The sequence below is a fragment of the Odontesthes bonariensis genome, chromosome 15 (genome assembly GCF_027942865.1).
Source record: "Odontesthes bonariensis isolate fOdoBon6 chromosome 15, fOdoBon6.hap1, whole genome shotgun sequence".
In the NCBI taxonomy this organism is placed as follows: domain Eukaryota; kingdom Metazoa; phylum Chordata; class Actinopteri; order Atheriniformes; family Atherinopsidae; genus Odontesthes; species Odontesthes bonariensis.
Window position 1 is genome coordinate 16,170,349 of NC_134520.1, and position 19,042 is coordinate 16,189,390.

At 40.4% G+C, this 19,042-nt stretch overlaps 1 protein-coding gene across 1 annotated transcript in view; it reads left to right on the forward strand.

Annotated features, from left to right (window-relative positions):
- Positions 1 to 19,042, forward strand: part of sema6bb (sema domain, transmembrane domain (TM), and cytoplasmic domain, (semaphorin) 6Bb) — a 136,448-nt gene that overhangs the window by 82,717 nt on the left and 34,689 nt on the right. The window contains exons 8-15 of the mRNA XM_075485198.1: positions 740 to 859; positions 1,464 to 1,552; positions 2,383 to 2,600; positions 8,298 to 8,429; positions 8,878 to 9,027; positions 11,072 to 11,251; positions 13,348 to 13,488; positions 15,850 to 15,927. Coding sequence (XP_075341313.1) covers positions 740 to 859; positions 1,464 to 1,552; positions 2,383 to 2,600; positions 8,298 to 8,429; positions 8,878 to 9,027; positions 11,072 to 11,251; positions 13,348 to 13,488; positions 15,850 to 15,927 — 1,108 coding nt within the window. The remainder of the gene's footprint in view (positions 1 to 739; positions 860 to 1,463; positions 1,553 to 2,382; positions 2,601 to 8,297; positions 8,430 to 8,877; positions 9,028 to 11,071; positions 11,252 to 13,347; positions 13,489 to 15,849; positions 15,928 to 19,042) is intronic.

The window sequence follows — 19,042 nt, forward strand, 5'->3', positions numbered from 1 at the left end:
AAAAAACTACTACTCCAACTGTTAATCTCAGGGGTGAATTGAGTCCTGGAGTTCCAGCCAGTGGCACATGTAACATTTTACGGGTAGAGGAAAGAATTCATTTAACTGATTACCAGCATATTATTGAAACAAACATCACAGCACCTGTGGAAAAGCTCGTATGAAAAGAGGATGGTATCTACAAAAGGATTGTAATCGTAAACGAACCTCGAATGCTACAATTGACTACCTCATGAGGCGCAAGTTAATGTTCCGCTGTTGCCCTCTCTTTAACCCAACCCAAACGAAATCCAAAGTATTTGGTTAGAACACAAAAAATTAGTGTATGCAAGAGACCCCAGAATCATATAGAGACAGAAGCTTTTTGAAGAAAAAAAAATGGGTGACACATCTCCCAAAAAAGAGCTAAAAGAAGCATTTACAAACTGTGATATTTGATATTGGAGTTGATCATTTCTGACCGTGCCCAAACTTTCGAGAAGGGTCGTTTTCCTTTTCCTCTATAATTTACTGAAAACCATTTAGGCTTGAAATAAAAGTATTTTTGCGTACATTATTGAAGAAGAATGCAACTTTTTCCTGCTGAGGAATTCACTGTAGAAAAAAGAATCTTGACCAGTGACCAGTTGTGCCTAAACGTTTGCATCTCAGCATACATTGTTGCTTTGGCAGGCTTTCCAATTCACTGGTTTGTGTGTGTGTGTGTGTGTGTGTGTGTGTGTGTGTGTGTGTGTGTCAGAGGGGAACCTGTTTACAGCTACAGTGACAGACTTCCTGGCCATTGATGCAGTGATCTATCGTAGCCTTGGGGACAGTCCTGCTCTACGCACCGTCAAGCATGACTCCAAGTGGTTCAGAGGTACCTACAGTCACGTGTGTGTTTGTGTGTGTGTTCATGCTTGTTATGGTGTCCTTTATTGTTCAAGCTTTATTAAGTTTAGCTATGTTGTCCGCTGTCTGATTAGTTTAATGATTTTTTATTTATTGAGCAGCAAGCAGGATCGATACACAGTACATGTTAGAAGCAGAGGTTGGAAGCAGCGGGCTGACAGCTTCATGTTCAGACCACTGGATTGAAAACCGTCAAACTTATAACTCTTTGACGGAGCCTGAACCTTCCACAATGTGTTCAAAGTTATTGCTGACACAGGTTATAGACGGTCCAGTGTCTGATAGTACCAATATCTTTGCATAAAATGCATTTCCCTGAAAAATCAGGGAGTCATAATGCGCTTACTGTTAGCTGTGAAATCCCCTTTCACCATGTAATGACATTAAGTGTGATTCGTGCCTCCGTGTCCCTGCCCTCGTGTTACCTCTTGTGGGAATAAACAATACGTTTGCAAATGGAGAGGCTGTTTCATACACCCTTTCTCATGTTCCATCTATTTGTCATTCCCTCCAAATGACTTTCTTGTCTTTCTTGTCTTCTAACTGTTAACGTTTTTCTTGTCTCGAAACAGAGCCATACTTTGTCAGTGCTGTGGAGTGGGGGCCCCACATCTACTTTTTCTTCAGAGAGATAGCCATGGAGTTCAATTACTTGGAGAAGGTATAGAAGTCATTCGTATGGAAACTTATCCTCCTTTTTATCTCAGTATTCATGCGAAGGAGCTGCTGATCCATTCATTGAATTTTGCAAAAGGAATCATTTGGAATGTATGAATGTGTCTTTGAAATACGACCATAAAAGGAGATGCTGAACTGTCACTTTTACTTGAATGTCAATATAAACTCTTTTCCCCACGGCTGCAGTGACCTCTTTGCCATGTGTTTGTTTGCATGCATATCTAATTAAGCAAATCACAATCTAAGCAAACAGCTTATCTTTCTAGTAACCTAAGAAAAGCTTTTTAATGGTGAGTCCAAATACATTCCACCCTCGCCAGAGCAGAGAGTACATCTTTGTCAAAAGAAGAAACAATGATTTAAAAAAAACTGTTGGAAACCTTTCTCTTTGCTAAATTAGCAATTCACATTTGAAAAGAGGTGCTTTGAGAAGGTCTCTTGCTTTGACATGTTTCAGAGAGCAGACTAAATGGATACTTAAACAGCATTGCTATTGTGTGTTCAAAGAAGCAATTTCGAGATCAACTGACATTGTCATGAATAATTGATATTGAATTTACCATTATAAAACAATGATCTGTCAAAAAAGGGTTTCCACATTGCAAATAGCATGCAAATGACTCTTTACACATTAACCTAGAGTTGAAAGGACCTTTTGAAATTTGCCTTTTGAACATTAAAACCAAATGAAATATTTGATATTTAGATCATTAGATTTGTATGTTAGCTGTGCCAAATACAGTGTAGCTCCTTCTCTGCTGATCCATTTTGGAAAGCCATATTTTAGCCCAACACTTGCCTCCCTACTTGCAGGTTGTGGTGTCACGTGTGGCCCGAGTATGTAAACGCGATCAAGGGGGGTCGCAGCGTGTCCTGGAGAAGCAGTGGACGTCGTTCCTAAAGGCTCGTCTGAACTGCTCCATACCAGGTGATTCCCACTTCTACTTCAACCTGCTGCACTCCACCAGCCCCATCATCAGGATGCACGGCAGGGACATCATCCTGGGGGTGTTCTCCACACCGGCTAACAGGTACAAAATGAAAACACAAAAAGAGTATTTTTCTCTCAAAAAATGTGCTCAGAAGCTTTTTTTCCCCCTACCTCTTTAGCAAAACTCTCCATTAACTCAAACCATTTGTCTGATATTTATTGCTGAAAACTTAAAGTTTCGCTTTTGTTTCCGTTACAATATGCTGTATCTTACTTGTGCCACTTCTCGGTGGACTTTATAACTATCTCTAAGCTTGTGCACCCTTCCCTTTTCTAAAAATAATGTGTGGTATGTTCAACACCATGAACACACTAGAAAGTAGGGTTAATAGACAGAAGAATTCTGCACAGAGGCCAGCAATAATGTTACAGTGGTTAAGTCTTTATATCTTTTTTCAAACTTGATAAGAATTGATTGATGTTCAAGGGCTGCTTGAGGAAAGATGGATGGAATCTGAGGCTGAGATCACGTAAAGGAATCAGAGAAATGACCACATTAACAAAAGCCATAAGACTTTATGACAGGTATTAGTTGTGAAAATATTGTGCCAAAAACTAGGCAGTGTCTTCCAAGATGTCGGGTTTCCATCACTGTCATGCAGCACTTGTGTTGATAACCAAATACTGTTTAAGGGCTTGATCCCCGATTTAATGTCAATTTTTACCTTTTCCCGCAAAAAATAATTGGCGGATTTCAGTGTGGTGGTTTTTTGTCCACTTCTAGATGGGAATTTAGAAATGTTTTGGTCTTTTCCTTTCTTTTTTTTAGATTTTATTGAACCACCAATGTTCGTTCATTCACCTATGAACATTGAAGGAACAAGGTTTCCCACCGATCAGCCAGAGTTCAATAAAAATGAGAGTAGCTGTGTGGAAGTAGGGGTCAAGATTGTTGGGTACGGAGTAATTTAAGACTCACGGTGCGCTTTCACTGAGGACAAAAGGGTGATCTGTTGAAAGACCAGATTAGATTGGGGGAAAACAAGGTGAGAAGAGAACTGGGACTGTTGGAGCCTGGGGTATTTGCAGGGTGGACTACAACACAAGCAATGAAGAAGATAACTGAAGAAAAGTGAAATAGAAGGAAATATGATGTTGATGATAATGAGTCGTTCGTGTACACCTTATGAGGAGTTTTTCAGTGCTTTTAGTGTACTAAATAAAGAACTGTGCTTTCATTAGAGAGATACTAATGAGCACCACTGATTGAATGTACAGATGAGTCTTTTTTAGAGATAAGTTGGTTCTCTGTTGTGTTTCTTTTTATTCCCATCTCTCTTTCCTGACAGCAATTTCCTTTATCAAGTGTTTTTCAAAGGCGCTTGTATAAAGCCCCTTAGAGGTTGTCATTTTAAAACTAAGTGGGAGACTATTGCTTGTTAAATCCTCTTTTACTGACCATGTCCTTACATTATATTGCAGTGGCTCAAATCATAGTATATTTTCTGAATGGCATGAGTAGTCCAACTGGTATAAATCAATGGTTTTGGTATGTTACCGTCTCAGTTTTTATAGATTTTCAAATAAGCCTCTATACTAGTGGCTGAGCAGCATCTTTTACAAAAAAAAATTGAGTAAAAAAAAAAAAAGTGGAAGAGAAGAGATGGAGAAAGGTAATAAAAAAGGGAGCCTGTGAACAGGAGAGGACGGGAAGGATGAGAAATTCAAGGATAAGGAAGTCGGTAATGGACAACATGTGTGTCCCCTGCTCTCTCAGACCTAAAACTGTTTCATCAGCTGCATCTTATCTGTTAGTTTGGAAGGGTTGCACTGTGAGAGGAGGGCACTGCCTGCAGAGACAGAGGGTCAGACGCAGACCCACACAAACATGCACACTCAAAAACACTTAAAATGGTTACCAGATAATGGCATTTACAGCTCTCCACAGGGGGGCAACCAGCTAAACACATAGACACAACCCTGCCTAGGTAACCTACTACCGTGCCCTGCTTTGAATAATTACCAGCCAAGGTGGTGTGAAAGGTAGCTTTAGATGAAAAGATATGGATATACAAGGAAAATGAACACAAAGCGATAGAAAGAATGTGTGAGGCGCACCGCAAAAACTCCCACTGGTCTCATGTGGCCCTCTACACCACACTGGCTAAGTGCTTGCCAGACAAATTGCTTTGGCTGGCAGCGTACAGTGAAAACAGCATGAAGCAGGACCTTGGAGTAGAGGAATAGCTCTCCTCTCCTGCCATTTGGCCCTGTGCAGCATACTGTACTGCAGAATAGGAATGATAGGATAGAGTCAAGGATTTATTGTCTCCCCTTGATACTCAGTAGTCACTCGTCTCCTCCTGTGCCCAAATACTCCAGGGTTAATTTTTACAGCCACATGCCAGCTTCTCAGTTGCTATGAAGCTGCATTTTAGGGATCGCTGGGTGTCTGTTTCCAAAGTACAACATCGCCTCTGGTTAGTTTGCTTGTTCATCCGAGTAGGGTCACTCTTTTAGAAGTGCTCAGATTTCCAAATGAGCATCACCAGCACTCCTGTCCAAGAAGTCAAAAAAGTATAGTTTGCGACAACTAACGCCAAAGAAACAGAATATAAATATGAGATCAGTGTGGAAAAAACATTGTTTAGTTCATATATCTGCTCAAATAAGTTGTTTTATGACAAAAGAACAACAGCAACATACCACATGAAAGTCTTCCTTCGTTTTTTTCTATTTACTGTTTTGTGAATTGAAAATGTCCTCATCATAGACTGACAGAGGGTCAGTAGGTTTAGAGGGGCAACAAAGGAATCCATGAAAAATATCCCATGTAAAGCAAAGTAAAATGTAGTGCATCCTGAGAGCAGGAGGCTGTGTTTGGTTTTGGCTGGAGGGAATTCTGTGTGACAGGGTCAGACAGCAGGATGTCCCTCTGGGAAAATGCAACAGAGGGGGAGAAATGAGGACAACAAGGAGCAGGAGGAGAACAGGTTTGTGATGCCAGGAGAAGTGTGGAACTGGGGAGGATGCACAGATGTGCAAGCTGGACCCCCCGGGCCTGCAAACAGAGAAGGTAAAGGAATACATAATTAGGTCTCTAGCTCCACATGTGTCACCATGGTGAAGTGAGAAAGAGAACAAGAAATTGACAGGGATTTTGTGCTAAGGTCAAGGAAAAGTTTAAAGAACTCGTCTGTTTGAACAAAAAATGGATGTTTGTGGGAGAATAAATGAAAGTCAAAATGATGAAGGAATGATAATAAAAAAGTAAGGGTAGAAGATCAGGAGATACAAAAGCTTGGAAATGTTTTTATTCATTAAGAAAACTGCATAAACGCATAACAAGATATGCAGAGAATTTTGTCATTGGTAAGCTTTCTTAAAGTTAGATCAGTCAGAAGTGAGCTGTCCATACGGCATGCCACACTGCATGGTTAGCAAAATAAGTTTATTTACATCACACATCACATTTCTTTATTTCACACTGAGAAAAATTCTTGAATTGTACAACAATCCCATGTATATTAATCTGTACTGACTGTTTCTCCATTTTCTCAGTTTTCCCAATGCTGAGTGAAGTTAACTATGCTCTGGCTCGAGCTACGTTTTAAAACTAACCACGCAAGATCTTGAATAATGTGAAGTGCATTCTTTAAGGCCATTCTGAGCTTTGCTAAGCCAACTAAATACATTGTGGATTAATATGACTAAAATGACCTCCTGTTAACTGTTGCAGCGGAGTTGAAGAAGCCTCTGACTTGAACACATGCTGTCATTTAATCCCAATGTTGTGCAGAGGGTGCCGTCTCGTCTTTTTGGCACAATCAGCTCAAGGTGCTCCAGAGCAGTCCCCCACCACAGAATCAGCCTTCTTTATCAGTTTGTTCAGTTTCTTTCATTGAAGGACCCAAGCTTTCTTAAAAAGTAGAATCTGCTCGGTCTTTTCTTGTCGATGTAGCTTCAGTGTTGCATTTCCAGTCTACCCTGCTGTCGAGGTAAACACCCGAGACAACAGACCTCCCCCTCCAAGTTGTGATGGCCAAAATTCAGTGTAATTCAGTGCTGTGAGTGGGTTTGTTAAACAGTGAGACAGTCTTGAAAACATACAACCACCGTGTACATCAAGATCAGACAGCTTGTAACTCAACATCAGTCCAAAGCAGGGATGCAGGAAGATCCACGGTAAGAGATGGAGAAAAGTAAACAATGGAAATTACTCTCTCAAAGGGGGGCACCAGTAGGAAAATGATTGAAAATGAATTTTGTGTATAAGAGAATACACAAAGACAAAGAAAGAAGTGTGGGAGATGATACGAGAGAGGGGGAAAAAAAGAATAATAAAAACAGTTCTGAGAGAAAAACAGCCCGAGGTATTTTGGCTTTCTTCTGTTAGACAGAGCTGAACACGGGGCAAACCCAGTGACCTGCGGAGAAAGAGGCGGGAGGGTGGAGAGGTGGGTGGAGGTAGAGAAAGCTGGCAGTGGTGCCGTGCTGGCAGACCTGTCACACATGGCATCTGGTGCCTACGGTCCTTAGAGAGTCTCTGTATCATCCACAGATACGCCTGAAGCTCAGTGTGCTGGCCAGGCTTGAGCCGCATCCCTGCATGTGAATGATAAGTATAAAGGGAGGCGGCCTGACCTGATCACATGGCACATCGGGAGAGCACGGCTCCCTGCTGCAACCAGTCCAGCCTTCTGGCTCAGCCTTTCCACGCACCTCTGCGTCTTTCAAAGGGGCACTCCATAGAAACACCTCTCAGCCCATTACAGAATCCTGGGGGCAAACTGCACAGATCCTAAAATCACCTGCTACACTTTTATCATTTTTCAAATTAAGAAAGAGTAAGAGAAGGAAAAAAACAGATGTAACTTGTGTGGGATTCATGCAACAGCAGGTCTCAGGTGACTCAGTCCCTAACGTGGTAATACTTAGTCACTAGCTCTCTCACCATGTGCGTGATTAGTCATTAATGAGAACATTTTGGGAGCAGAGAGTGGTTTGTAGGAGCAGGGAGCTTGCGATGCTTTTTCTTTAAACTCATGTCTTATCTCACCCTGACAATGCTCTCGTTATATGTCAGTGTTTGTAGGGTTTTGTTCCTGTAGTCAAAACACAAAGAAAACGTGTGAATGCATCTGTATTTGTTGAAAGTGTCTTTGTGTATTTATTTATGTGGGGGCAGTTGGACACTTCTCAGAGCAGATCCTCCGCTCCCCGCTGCAGGGTTCACGAGTTCTTTAACAGCGTCACCAGGCGTTTTACTGGAATGTTTTGTGGGGTTAGATTTCTTTACAAGAATCTTCCTCTCCCCTTTGTGAGAAACAGAATTTCCAGTGACTCATTTCCTATTTAGTTTTTTATTCCAGGAATTCTAGCCAAGATCTTTTCATGGGTCTAATATAGCTGTTGCATGTGCACCATATCTACTCTATGGCCTCAGAGTTGAAGGCGTCTATCTTATCCTGCTTTTCTTTCAGTCTCAGTAACAATTTCATTGGTGTTTCAGTATTGTGTGTCAAAATATGAACGGCCTCCATTCAATTTGTCAGCTTTGCTGGGTGTCTGTCCCTTTCTTACAATCACAAAAAAACCCTATACTATAAGCTCTCCTGGTTCAAGTTTCATAGACAATTTTTCAGTCTAGGTATAATCCACTTTACCTTTTCTTACTCCGTCACTTATTCTCTCTGCAGCCTTGTTGGAAAGTAAAGCCTATGTGACACAGGACTGACAGTCATTTTGTGCCAGCTCTAAGTGTTTTATATGTCTCTTTCTGCCTCTGTCTCTGCAGTATACCCGGTTCAGCGGTGTGTGCCTTTGACATGGAGCAGCTGGCTGCTGTGTTTGATGGAAGGTTTAAGGAGCAGAAATCACCCGAGTCTATTTGGACGCCTGTTCCAGATGAAGTCATCCCGAAGCCAAGGTGCAGATGGCAGTATTCAATTCATGCACCTGTGTTCAGGTTATTTTCAAAGAGCTATGAGGAGGAACTGAGCTGGGAAACATAATACTGCTGGAGATGGTGTGCTTTGAGGAATGCAGGTCATTTTTGTAGCATTTCGATCGGCATAACAAAGAACATTTGTTGCTTCATTACTCGAGTAAAAGTTCTCCGCTGTTATCTTTTTTTAAGTTTTAGCATAAATAGTTTCAACATGCATGAGTTTCATTACACACGCATGTTGTGAAGAAAATTGGACGATACTACAGATGCTATTGCTACTTTATCTTCCTTTGATATGATACTGTGTGCATATGAGTCACTCAGACTGTCTAGACTTTTCTTTTATTAATATATCATTTCTGAGGCATTAAGTTTTCAGATAAATTATTTTGACTCAGTTCAGTGTGCTAAATCGTGTTGTCCCCAGACCCGGTGGCTGTGCTGTTCAAGGATCCAAGTTCAACTCCTCCAACTCCTTTCCTGATGAGATGCTAAACTTTGTGAAGACGCATCCTCTGATGGACGAAGCCGCGCCATCGCTCGGACAAAGACCCTGGATAGTCAGAACCATGGTCAGGTGAGACTGAACTCAGATAGGCCGTTAAAAAGTACAGTTAGGTTGTGAAATAGTTATGTACCCAAAAGTTTTTTTGTTGTTTTAGCTGCTTTAAAAACATATTCAAGTTATGTGCATTTGGTCCTAAGGCACAGCCTCTAGACTCGATGGTATTGACTGAATTTTGAGGAACATTTTAACATTAAGAGACCTATTTTTCAGGAATTCAGATACAAATAGGGAAAATATTTATTTAACTTTTAAGATGATCAATTGATCTTTTTTTTTATTCTCTTTGTTAAGAATTCTTTATCAGCTACGAAGCCTGGAGTCTGTGGAAATCATCAAAGAACTTTTCACATTGCGATGTTTTGCGAGGCTTTCACAGCAGGTGTTTAGGAATATTTTCTTATGGGTCTCTTTCTATCCATAGTTTGTCTCAATCAGGTGAAACGCAATTCGATCAGGTTGAGATCAGGAGATCAATATATCATTGCTTCATCTGCAAAAGGTTTTGGGATGCTTGTGCAGTATATTTTGGGTAATTGTCCATCTTGATTTTAAAGCTCCGTCCACTAAACGGCTGCATTTGGTTGAATCTGAGCGGGCAGTAAGTCCATATAAACCTTTTATTCACAATGCATGCTGCTTCGGCCTTCTGTCGCATCATCAATAAAGAGTAGTGTTGCAGTGCCACTGGAAGCTGTGCATGTCCTTCACGCTGCGTCCTTTTGTTCTCCAAATGATGTCGTATCTTTTGTGTCATGAGCAGTTCCGAGCTTTCTTCATATTTATTTCATGTGGAGTAGTCTCGGTTTAATCTGTCAGAACAAAAGTACTCTGGCTTTTTAAGATGTCTTTTTTGGGGGAGGGCTAAATCTAAACTGATCTTTCTCTACTTGAGGCCTTTAGGAATGGTTTGCACCTGGAAAACCTTGTATTTGCTCCCATAGAGTCTTTTCATCATTGTGGGCTTAGATAATGACACGTCAAGCTCCCAGGGAGTGTTTTTCACTTAGATGGATGTTGTGAAGGAGGTTTTCTTCACTATTAAAAGGATCCTGTGGTCATCCATCACTGTTTTCTTCCATGGACATCCAGGCCTTTTCATTTCATTGAACACACAGAAAATATTCTTGACACAATGTACAAAACTGTTGATTTGGCCTCTTCAAGCTATCGCGCTAAAGGATTTATTTTTGTCTATGCGGCTTGAAAATAAGGCCCTATATTGTGCATCATTATGCTAACATGGTTTGATTTGAGGCTTAATGGAGCTCTTGATTTTGAGCCGCATCACTTCATTCCAGAGGAAAGGGTGTTTATGAATTTAAAAATCCATTGATCTGAAATGGTTTGAAAACTTTGTATATACACATTAATTCGGTGATTTAAAAAAAAAAAAAAAGTGGGTGATTCTACAAAGATACTGTGTAATATTTTGCAGTGTATGAGGTGCAGAGATGCATGCAAACACATGCTGTGGACATTGTTGTGGCTGTTATGTCTTGGTGGTAAAGCTTAAGATAGCAGGAAGCAGCTGTAGTCCCTTATGATCGCATGCTTTGGTCTCTTTCTCTCCGATCTGTCATATGGATTACCCGGCCGACCAGCCATCAGGGAATTGTGGGACCTGATTGTCGGAGGAATATTTTAAAAACTCTGCACAACATGACTTCTCTTCTCGTCTATTGAATCACACACCCAAAACTGTGTGTCTCGGCTATTGTTACAGGACAAACCCATTTACTCGATTGATATTGTTAATGACTGAAATGTCTGGTGTTATTAGTTTGATCATGCAAATTTGATGAGCAGATTCTTCTCTGTGGGATTCTTTTCATTTTGCTGTGACTCGGGAGAAGAAAATGGCATATTTTGATTTAACTTCACAAGAGTCCGTATGTTTCACCTAAGCCAATCCATTTTCATGCACTTAAATCATGAATTGGCCAACAGGAGCTACTTGACAATGCTTTTAGCTTTCATGGAAGGAAAGACCCAAATGAGCCACATAGCTCTGTGGCATTAATGCAGTACTTTGTCCCTCTCTCTTGCGGTCCAGGTACCAGTTGAATAAGATTGTGGTGGATACAGAGGCCGGCCCATATAGAAACTGCACGGTCCTATTCCTCGGGTCAAGCAGAGGGACCATCCTCAAGTTTCTCATTATGCCGAACCAGGACAATACGGTCACCAACAGCAACATCTTCCTGGAGGAACTGGAAGGATTTAATCCTGATAAGTAAGACCATAGAACAATTTATACGTGTATGGGGAAAATAGAAAGGTACAGGGCATATACTTTGTTTTGACATTTCAGATAATATGCATTACCTTTCTCATCAGTCATCACATTTAACAATTTATAAAGGCATTCCTTTCTTCTTCCTTTAAGGAAAAAGTGATAAAGTGAGATGGCTTAATGTAAAAAGGCTCAAAGATGGAGGACATACAGCAGTGGACCAGGGAGGGAAAGGGTTAGGTGGCATCTCTGTTTGATGTATGCACAGTGAGAAGAGCTGGTGGTGGGATCTAATGAGAAAAGGAGTCATACGAAGGCAAGGGAAATGTATAATGAGTTCTGAAAGCACTACTTCCTCCGAGTCATGTAGAAAGCATTCCATTCTTTGTGATGTACACCTCACTGTGCACGTTCTGAGGCGATGCAACCACATGCAGATAATACAAATAGGGCAAAAAGATTCAATTTGAATGAGAGGATAATATTCATTATCAAGCAATCTAAGTATCCTCTAATGATCCCAAGACAAACTGTTGAAAGACATTAAGGGAAAACATTAGGAAGTAGTGAAACTGTGATAAAAATCACACCACCCTAGATCTTAAGCAAAGTTTCACACTGTCAGGAAGACTGCGACTCAATCTGTATTCCTCTCTATTTGAAGCTGAATCGTATTTAATATTTGGATCTCAGCAACATATTGGAATAGATGGGGCCCGTTTTGCTTTTTCTAATTTGCATTTTACATGAGATACGCAGCTTTGAGGCTTCATTTGATGTCAGTCATTACGTAATCAACACAGGGTGCAATGCCTTTTCAGTCCTCATTTTTGCATTTTTGTTCTTTGTTGAAAGGCAGTGTTCCACGCGGTGGATGACTACAGTGTCGAGGGAGGAAAATTGTCACACAGATGCAGGCAGATTTTGATGGTGATTATCTTTCACCAAGGCTAATTAGACCCATTTAAAAAGAAAGTAGATGTTTTTAAACACTCTCAGTTGTGGTAATTGCGCTCAAGGATCTATGAGCCATTCCTATGCATAAAAGGAAATTTAGTATTGTTTCTTGAACCAACCAGCTGGAAACAGACTTTGAGGAATGAGGAATCGCAAATTAAATGAGGGGACCGTGTGATGAATAAGCTGGTGCAGACTGGAGCCAGTATGTTAGGAATAATTTGACGTGAATAGTGAGCTCACCAGGAGGTTGGTGACAATCCAGCTGTCCCAGCACCCCCCCAGCTAATCAGGAGACAGAGCTCAGTCACATCATTTCTTGTACCAGGCCAGGCCAGGCCACCCTCACTTTCACCAAACATTTACAGACAAGGAAATTCCCCGTGCCCTGTAATAAAGCCTGGGTTGCACAAAAACAGGGCTCCTCAAGCAGTTATTATTTTTTAAGTCGATACAGACGGAAATCATGACCTGCGATATACTGTTCGCTGTAACAAACCAGATGCAACACTAACAAAGCCTGTTTCTCCCTCTGTTTTCTCCACCTGCCTGATCCGGCTTCTATAAATTTAATTTCTCCTGGGTTTTTCTCCACATCTCTCCCTCTCCTTCTCCCTGCCTTTCATGATATTGGCTGAGAAGAATGACTCACAGCTTGGCCCTAGCAGAAAAATAGATTCTTCTTAATGACTGTGGGCCCACTGCAATGTTATTACCATAAACCATCCAGAGAGAACCGATACATGAGTGCACGTGTGCATAAAGAGGTTGAAATCTGCGGAATGCAAGCAGGTTGTCCAAGTTCCAATTAAAGGCGATTTGGTCCCTGACTGCTGTTTTTTTTTTTTTTTGATGGCCAGCGCATCCCTTGGACTTCCACAATCAGCACAGTGCATATTTGGGTTGACAACGTAACATCAGGCTTTTTTTTTTTGCCTTCACTTTTATTGTGGGTTTTTATTTATAGAGTACTTTATGTTTGGTTGTGTTTCACACTGAGTCATGCAGAATGCTTACTCCCTGCTGTTATGCTCAGAGTGAGGTTAGACGTTTAATGGGCAGTCTCGGAGTGGTAATTGAAATTGCCTGATGCAGGTTTTTTTTTTTTTTGTCTTTCTGTGTGTGTGTGTGCTTTGCAGGTGTTCTGAGAGCTCGCCACAGGCCAGACAGCTGTTGTCTCTGACTCTGGACCGGATGAGCCACACTCTGCTGCTCGCTTTCCCCTCCTGTGTGGTCAGAGTACCTGTGGCACGATGCCAGCTCTACTCCCGATGCATGAAGTAAGCCTTGCACCAAATACACTACATGCACCATAAAAGGGCAATGGGCTAAGAGATGTATGTGGGTTAGGTGACCATCGAGGAACTATCTGGCCTTTGAAATCGTCCTTAAGCAAGATAAACTGCAAGATAAAAGCTCTGTTAATAGCTGCCGTAGCAGACCTCAATTTTCCTTCAATGATAACAAAGTTGTACAACTTGCTAACATCTATCATTTTGCCCTTGAGTCTGATCATATTTTTGTCACCACATCAAGTACTAACTACTACTAAAAATAAGTAAATTCACTACTTGTAATCAAACATGAAGTTGTTTATATGTAAAGTAAATATATTTCACCTGTATACACCCACACAATCAGAGCAACATAGACTCAATCCTCCTGCTTGGCACTCTTTCTGAGTCTTGGTACCTGTGGCCATGGCCTGTTAAAGTCCATTGACAAACTATCACAAACCGGTGCACACAACAGGAGTACATGAGGCGTGCAGTGTGTTCACTGAACCAGGTGAGTCATACAAGCATGTAATCCAGATCACATTAAGAAGCCGCTCACGTGCTCCCTGGGGTGTGTTTAGCGTGTGCGTTTACTTGTTTAGATGTGAGAATGCGAGCTAATTTTCCACGCGTGAGTTCAAGATTTCTTAGTCACGTTTCAGCAGCTTCAGGTCTGTTTATTTAACCTTCGAGGAGGGTTTGTGAGCTCTTTGAATATCTATTGGTCACATTTGAGGTAATGTGTAGATTAAACTTCCTGTCAGTGGTAATTGTTCTCTTTACTTTTGTTTAGAAAAAAACATTTCCATCGATTTCACAGTTTTATTGTAATAACTTCACTTTCCTTTTACAGTTATTGGCAGCTTCACATGTTAACTTAATTTAACCCGACATAATTAATAACCCATGTTGTATTCTTTTGACATAGCCCACTGCATATCATTAAAGGACCATTAAGATGTTTGGCATACTGTATTTCAGCTAGCACTCTTTTTTTTTTTTTTTTTTTTCCAATTGTGGTTTATATTTTTCTTCTAGTGTTGTATGAGACTCTTAACTTAGCTCTCTAAAGACTTATTCCCTTCTCTGTGAATATTACAGTGGCTTTTTCCTCTGTAGCAATAGTAGGAAAATTGCTAGTCAGAGGCATTCTGGCATTTGACGCTTAAGAGATTCAGTGAAAATATCAAGTAAACAATTCTGTATCAAAGTCAGGAATCATGTTTGGTGATAATCATACGCAGAACACAAACTGCAAGCTTCGCGAGCTTCTTAAGGAGGAATCAGCAAAGCTTGCAGTTACAAGTGAAGGCACACTCTTAAAAAGGCTTGTTGAGGCTGTTGTGTCCAACTAACAGATTTGTTAAAACTTTCAAGCTCAATTCTTACCTTATCTTCTTAATCTCATCTTCTCAGTGCTTTAAGAACCTCAAATAGTCACGTTTAATGTTGTGCAAGTTGTAAAACCAGAAACTGAGTGACTTTGTTCAGAAGTGGAAATTCCACAAATCTAAAGAAAATCCCAATATAATTGTTAATGTTCAAAGAAAATTTGTCATTCTTAATTATAAATAGATTTCCATAGAAGATAGATGATTTGTGAACACAGATTGAAAAATATGACAGATGTCTGATAATGTATTGCTATGATTAGTTATGTCTCTTGTTGTACAACACTGCTTGTAGTCTGCTTCACCTCTTTCCTTATAAATGTTTTAAACTTGGCAGTAAACCTGGAAAATCCTCTACAGACTGTAGCTGTTTAATCAGGTTTGACACAGAGCGTTTAGCTGTTGGCAGCATTTTCAGTGCTGGTTAACCAAGTATACGATGTAAAGTAAAGAAAAAGCCTCACCCTGCATTGAGAAGGATTATATTGTTCAGTTCCAGGTGCTGAAAGGCATTCTTGTCCAACAACACATTCGGCCATCGTAGTTTATTCAGCTGTATGCAGGCGTTGCAGCTTCAGGTTGCAAATTAATGGAGCCTGGCTACATTTAGATATCGTTTCTTTTGAACCAATCCCTTTCTTGATGGTGTTGCACTCAAGTTTGTGGCTTTGATGAGCAGTGTTCTCTAGAAATATGCCAAAACATTTACTGCAAATAAAAAGATCAGAATTGAACCCGTCATTTCAAAACTCTGTAAAATATAATCAGTTACCCACGAGCCATGCCTGTATAAACATTGTATAAATTACACCAGTAAGTTATTTTTTATGTTTGAAATTAATTGTGTGCCCCAAAGAGGTTGGGGTCATCATAGGCAAATTAGAGACTTACTTTAAAGCCTCATTAAGGGAAAACAAATGAACTTTAGAACCTTTGGGGCTCAGGCAATCAATTTGGTTCCTTCTCTCTGCAGGAACTGCATCGCCTCCAGGGACCCATACTGTGGCTGGACCAGAGGAAGCACCTGCTCTTTCCTTAGACCTGGAACCAGGTATGACACCTTTCCTTTGTAGTTACACCACCACAAAACACACACACACTACTGCATTTTGTCGTATTTTGTGTCTGCTCTGTGACATTCAGTCTATTTTTTTCTTTGTCTTTATCTCCAGCTGAAGTTTCAAGTCTTGTTTTACCTCCTGTCTCGGTTCTTTCTCTCTGATCCTGCAGATTTTCTTTGTTTTGATTTGTTTCTACCTTTATCATTTCCCTCAAGGTTATTTTGCTCGTGGCAGACTTAGCATCCACACAGACATCCTATATATATTATCTATCTGGTCTATGAGTTGTTGGCTTCTTCTGAAAATATTTGAGCTTTTAAGTAAGATCTGTGCCCTCTAAATAGACTGTCACAGTCTGCTCTGTGTGCACTTATTGATTCAAGATGTCTGGTCTTAAGCGTTGCTTAATTCCTTAGCTTCACTTGCTCTGTCCATAAACAGTGTGTAGGTGTATGACTGAGTGAGTTTTGGTGTTTGTTTTGTCTTTGTAATACTGCCTTTATCGCACAAATATCCAGATGGCATGCTGTCTGGGTGTGTGCATAAATGTGTGTATGTACTTGGATGTCTGCACTGGTGTGTGTGTGTGTGTGTGGTGGGGGTGAGTTTGTGTGTGCTTCCGTTAGCATGTTTGACCCCTCTTTCCTCATGCTACTGAGACACAGCGGTGCGTCTTGACAGTTCACCTCCAGTCGTTGCCTCAAGTGAAATCAAATTTCTCTTGAGTCGAGCTGCTTATTGAATTAGGCTTTGAAACACAGGTGTAGTGCCAGCTGAACAGACAACATGGGCCTTAAAGACCACCTCGGGCTGCTTACTTATACTATTAAAGGCCTCTGTGTTTGTCTTGATTTGATTTACCAAGGGCAGTCAACTCGGCAATCGATTCCGCATTGAGTTACTGTGGATTTCCTCTTTGAGGAATAACACAACCTCTCTTTGCACAGTGACACCAGAGGAGGGCTCAGCGGTTGTTGTCATATAACATTAGATTGTAATTTAGACAGCCTCTGAGGGAGAGAAGTTTTGTACTTTTAATGACGGTACATGCTGTGAAAAGTTCGATTCAAGGTTTTATTGTTGTGTGCCGCTGTGTTATACTGAATTACTGATTTTTGTCTGAAACTAAAGAGGATAGAATAGGGCATATGTTTGGTCTTGTGTAAGTTTGCTTCTTTTTTTTTACTTGCATCACTTGCACAATTGACAGAAAGTGCACATTTTAGACTCTTATCCATTTCATCTATTTCAACTGCTGCGATCACTTGCAAATTATGAATTAATTACAATTGGAAGCCAGCAGTATCTCAATACATATTGTAGAAATGACCAGACTTAGTCCATATATTTTCTCAGAATTCCTATTAAGTTGGTTAGTTAAGTTAAGACTTTATACGGTGCCTTGCCTTCAAGGGCATCTCGGCCATGGCAAGGAGATGGACTTCCACCCCTCCAGCTGTCAGTTCACCAACCTTTGAGCAGTGAGAGTGGGAATCGAACCAATTAATTATAGGAATGTTCCAAATGGTTCCAGCACCCCCTATTTGGACTCATTGTTCGAAAGCATTCAACATTGATATAGTTTAGTCTTTATCACTTTCTGTTTTACAATGAAGGCTTTAAGTAATGAATCAATGCACCTGGAAGAATGTACACAAAATGAAAATAAAAAAGATTCATTGTAAGAAAAGAAATCCCACCTGCACCCAGATCCACAAGCAGATCTATAGGAAGTAAATGACCCGCAGTGTGTGAGAGGCAGCCAGCTGAGCACAAAACATTATTCTTTATTTTAATGACAACCGCTGTTCGTTCACAGCACATTCAGACTCATTTGTCAGAGAGTTTTTCAGGCATTAAAAGCAAAAAGTTTGGCATTGCTGCTGCTTTAGCTAATTGCAGAATAGTGATTTCCTGAGCTCAGTTAAGCATCCCTGTGCAGTTAATGCTCTGGTTTTCAGATGTAGTATGTAGGCCAAAACTGCTTCATAGTAAAACCATTAAATTGACTGACTGCTTCAGTCTACCTACATCCAAGCAAGTCTGCATATCTCTTTCAGTCACATTTCAATTAGTATTCTCTTTTGTATGAAAGAAGTTTACAATTTTCTCAACAATCTTACACACGCAGATATATGAAACTTCAAATGATCAACCGTGTTAAGACCCTTGAGCCTCTGTAAAGATGGAGGCTCACCTAGTGAAAGTCAAAGAAATTTCTAGAACATGGCAGTTTCCTTGAAAGGGATATTTGTCCTTAATAATGTCCTTATTTGTTCTCCTATCCTGAGTTGTATTCAACTCAGGGCATGAAATTGTTCCAAAATGTAACTACAATCAAACTTAGGAGTTTCTTTGGAAACTTTGGACAACTTTTGACTGAGATGCATACACATTTCAAACAACTCACAAATGTGATGTTGATGCGATTAAAAAATATTTTTAAAAAAATGTATTGCTCAGACCATAATCATTTTGGATAAAAACAGAATTGGGCTAAAAGTCTCAGTAAGACCTATCAATGCACAAAGAAACTGTTGTAGTACGTGTATGTGTGTGTGTGTGTGTGTGTGTGTGTGTGTGTGTGTGTTTTCCCACATTGGATAACCACACTAAGATCAGAATACAAACCATTTGTATGTTTCGTAAGTATATCATAACATCTTTCGTAACATTTATTGTTATTTGAACACTAAGTAGTTTATCGACATGTCATTTTAATAAGCTTTTGGCCAGTCAGTGCTCGAGTATTTCCTCTGCATCTTTCATGGAAGTGTGCTTTTCAAAGAATACTTTCTCATTTGTTTCCCCAAGTCACTTAACTTAAGGTTTTCCATTCACATGAATTTCATTATATGTGCTATGTATCAGATGAAGCCTACAGGCAAATACATTGCTGTGCTCACACACACACATACCCGCACACACTCGCTCATTCTCTCCATTGCGGCTCGATGCCGTTTCCCCTGACATGAGCTTTAACCAAACGCAGTTGTGTTTTTCTTTGGAGAGCACCTGGCCTGTGAGCTGTTCTCATTTCCTCTCTGCTTCCTCACTTCATCACATGTTATTGTCTGTTGAGTTTTCTATGCTCCCCTGTTGCCC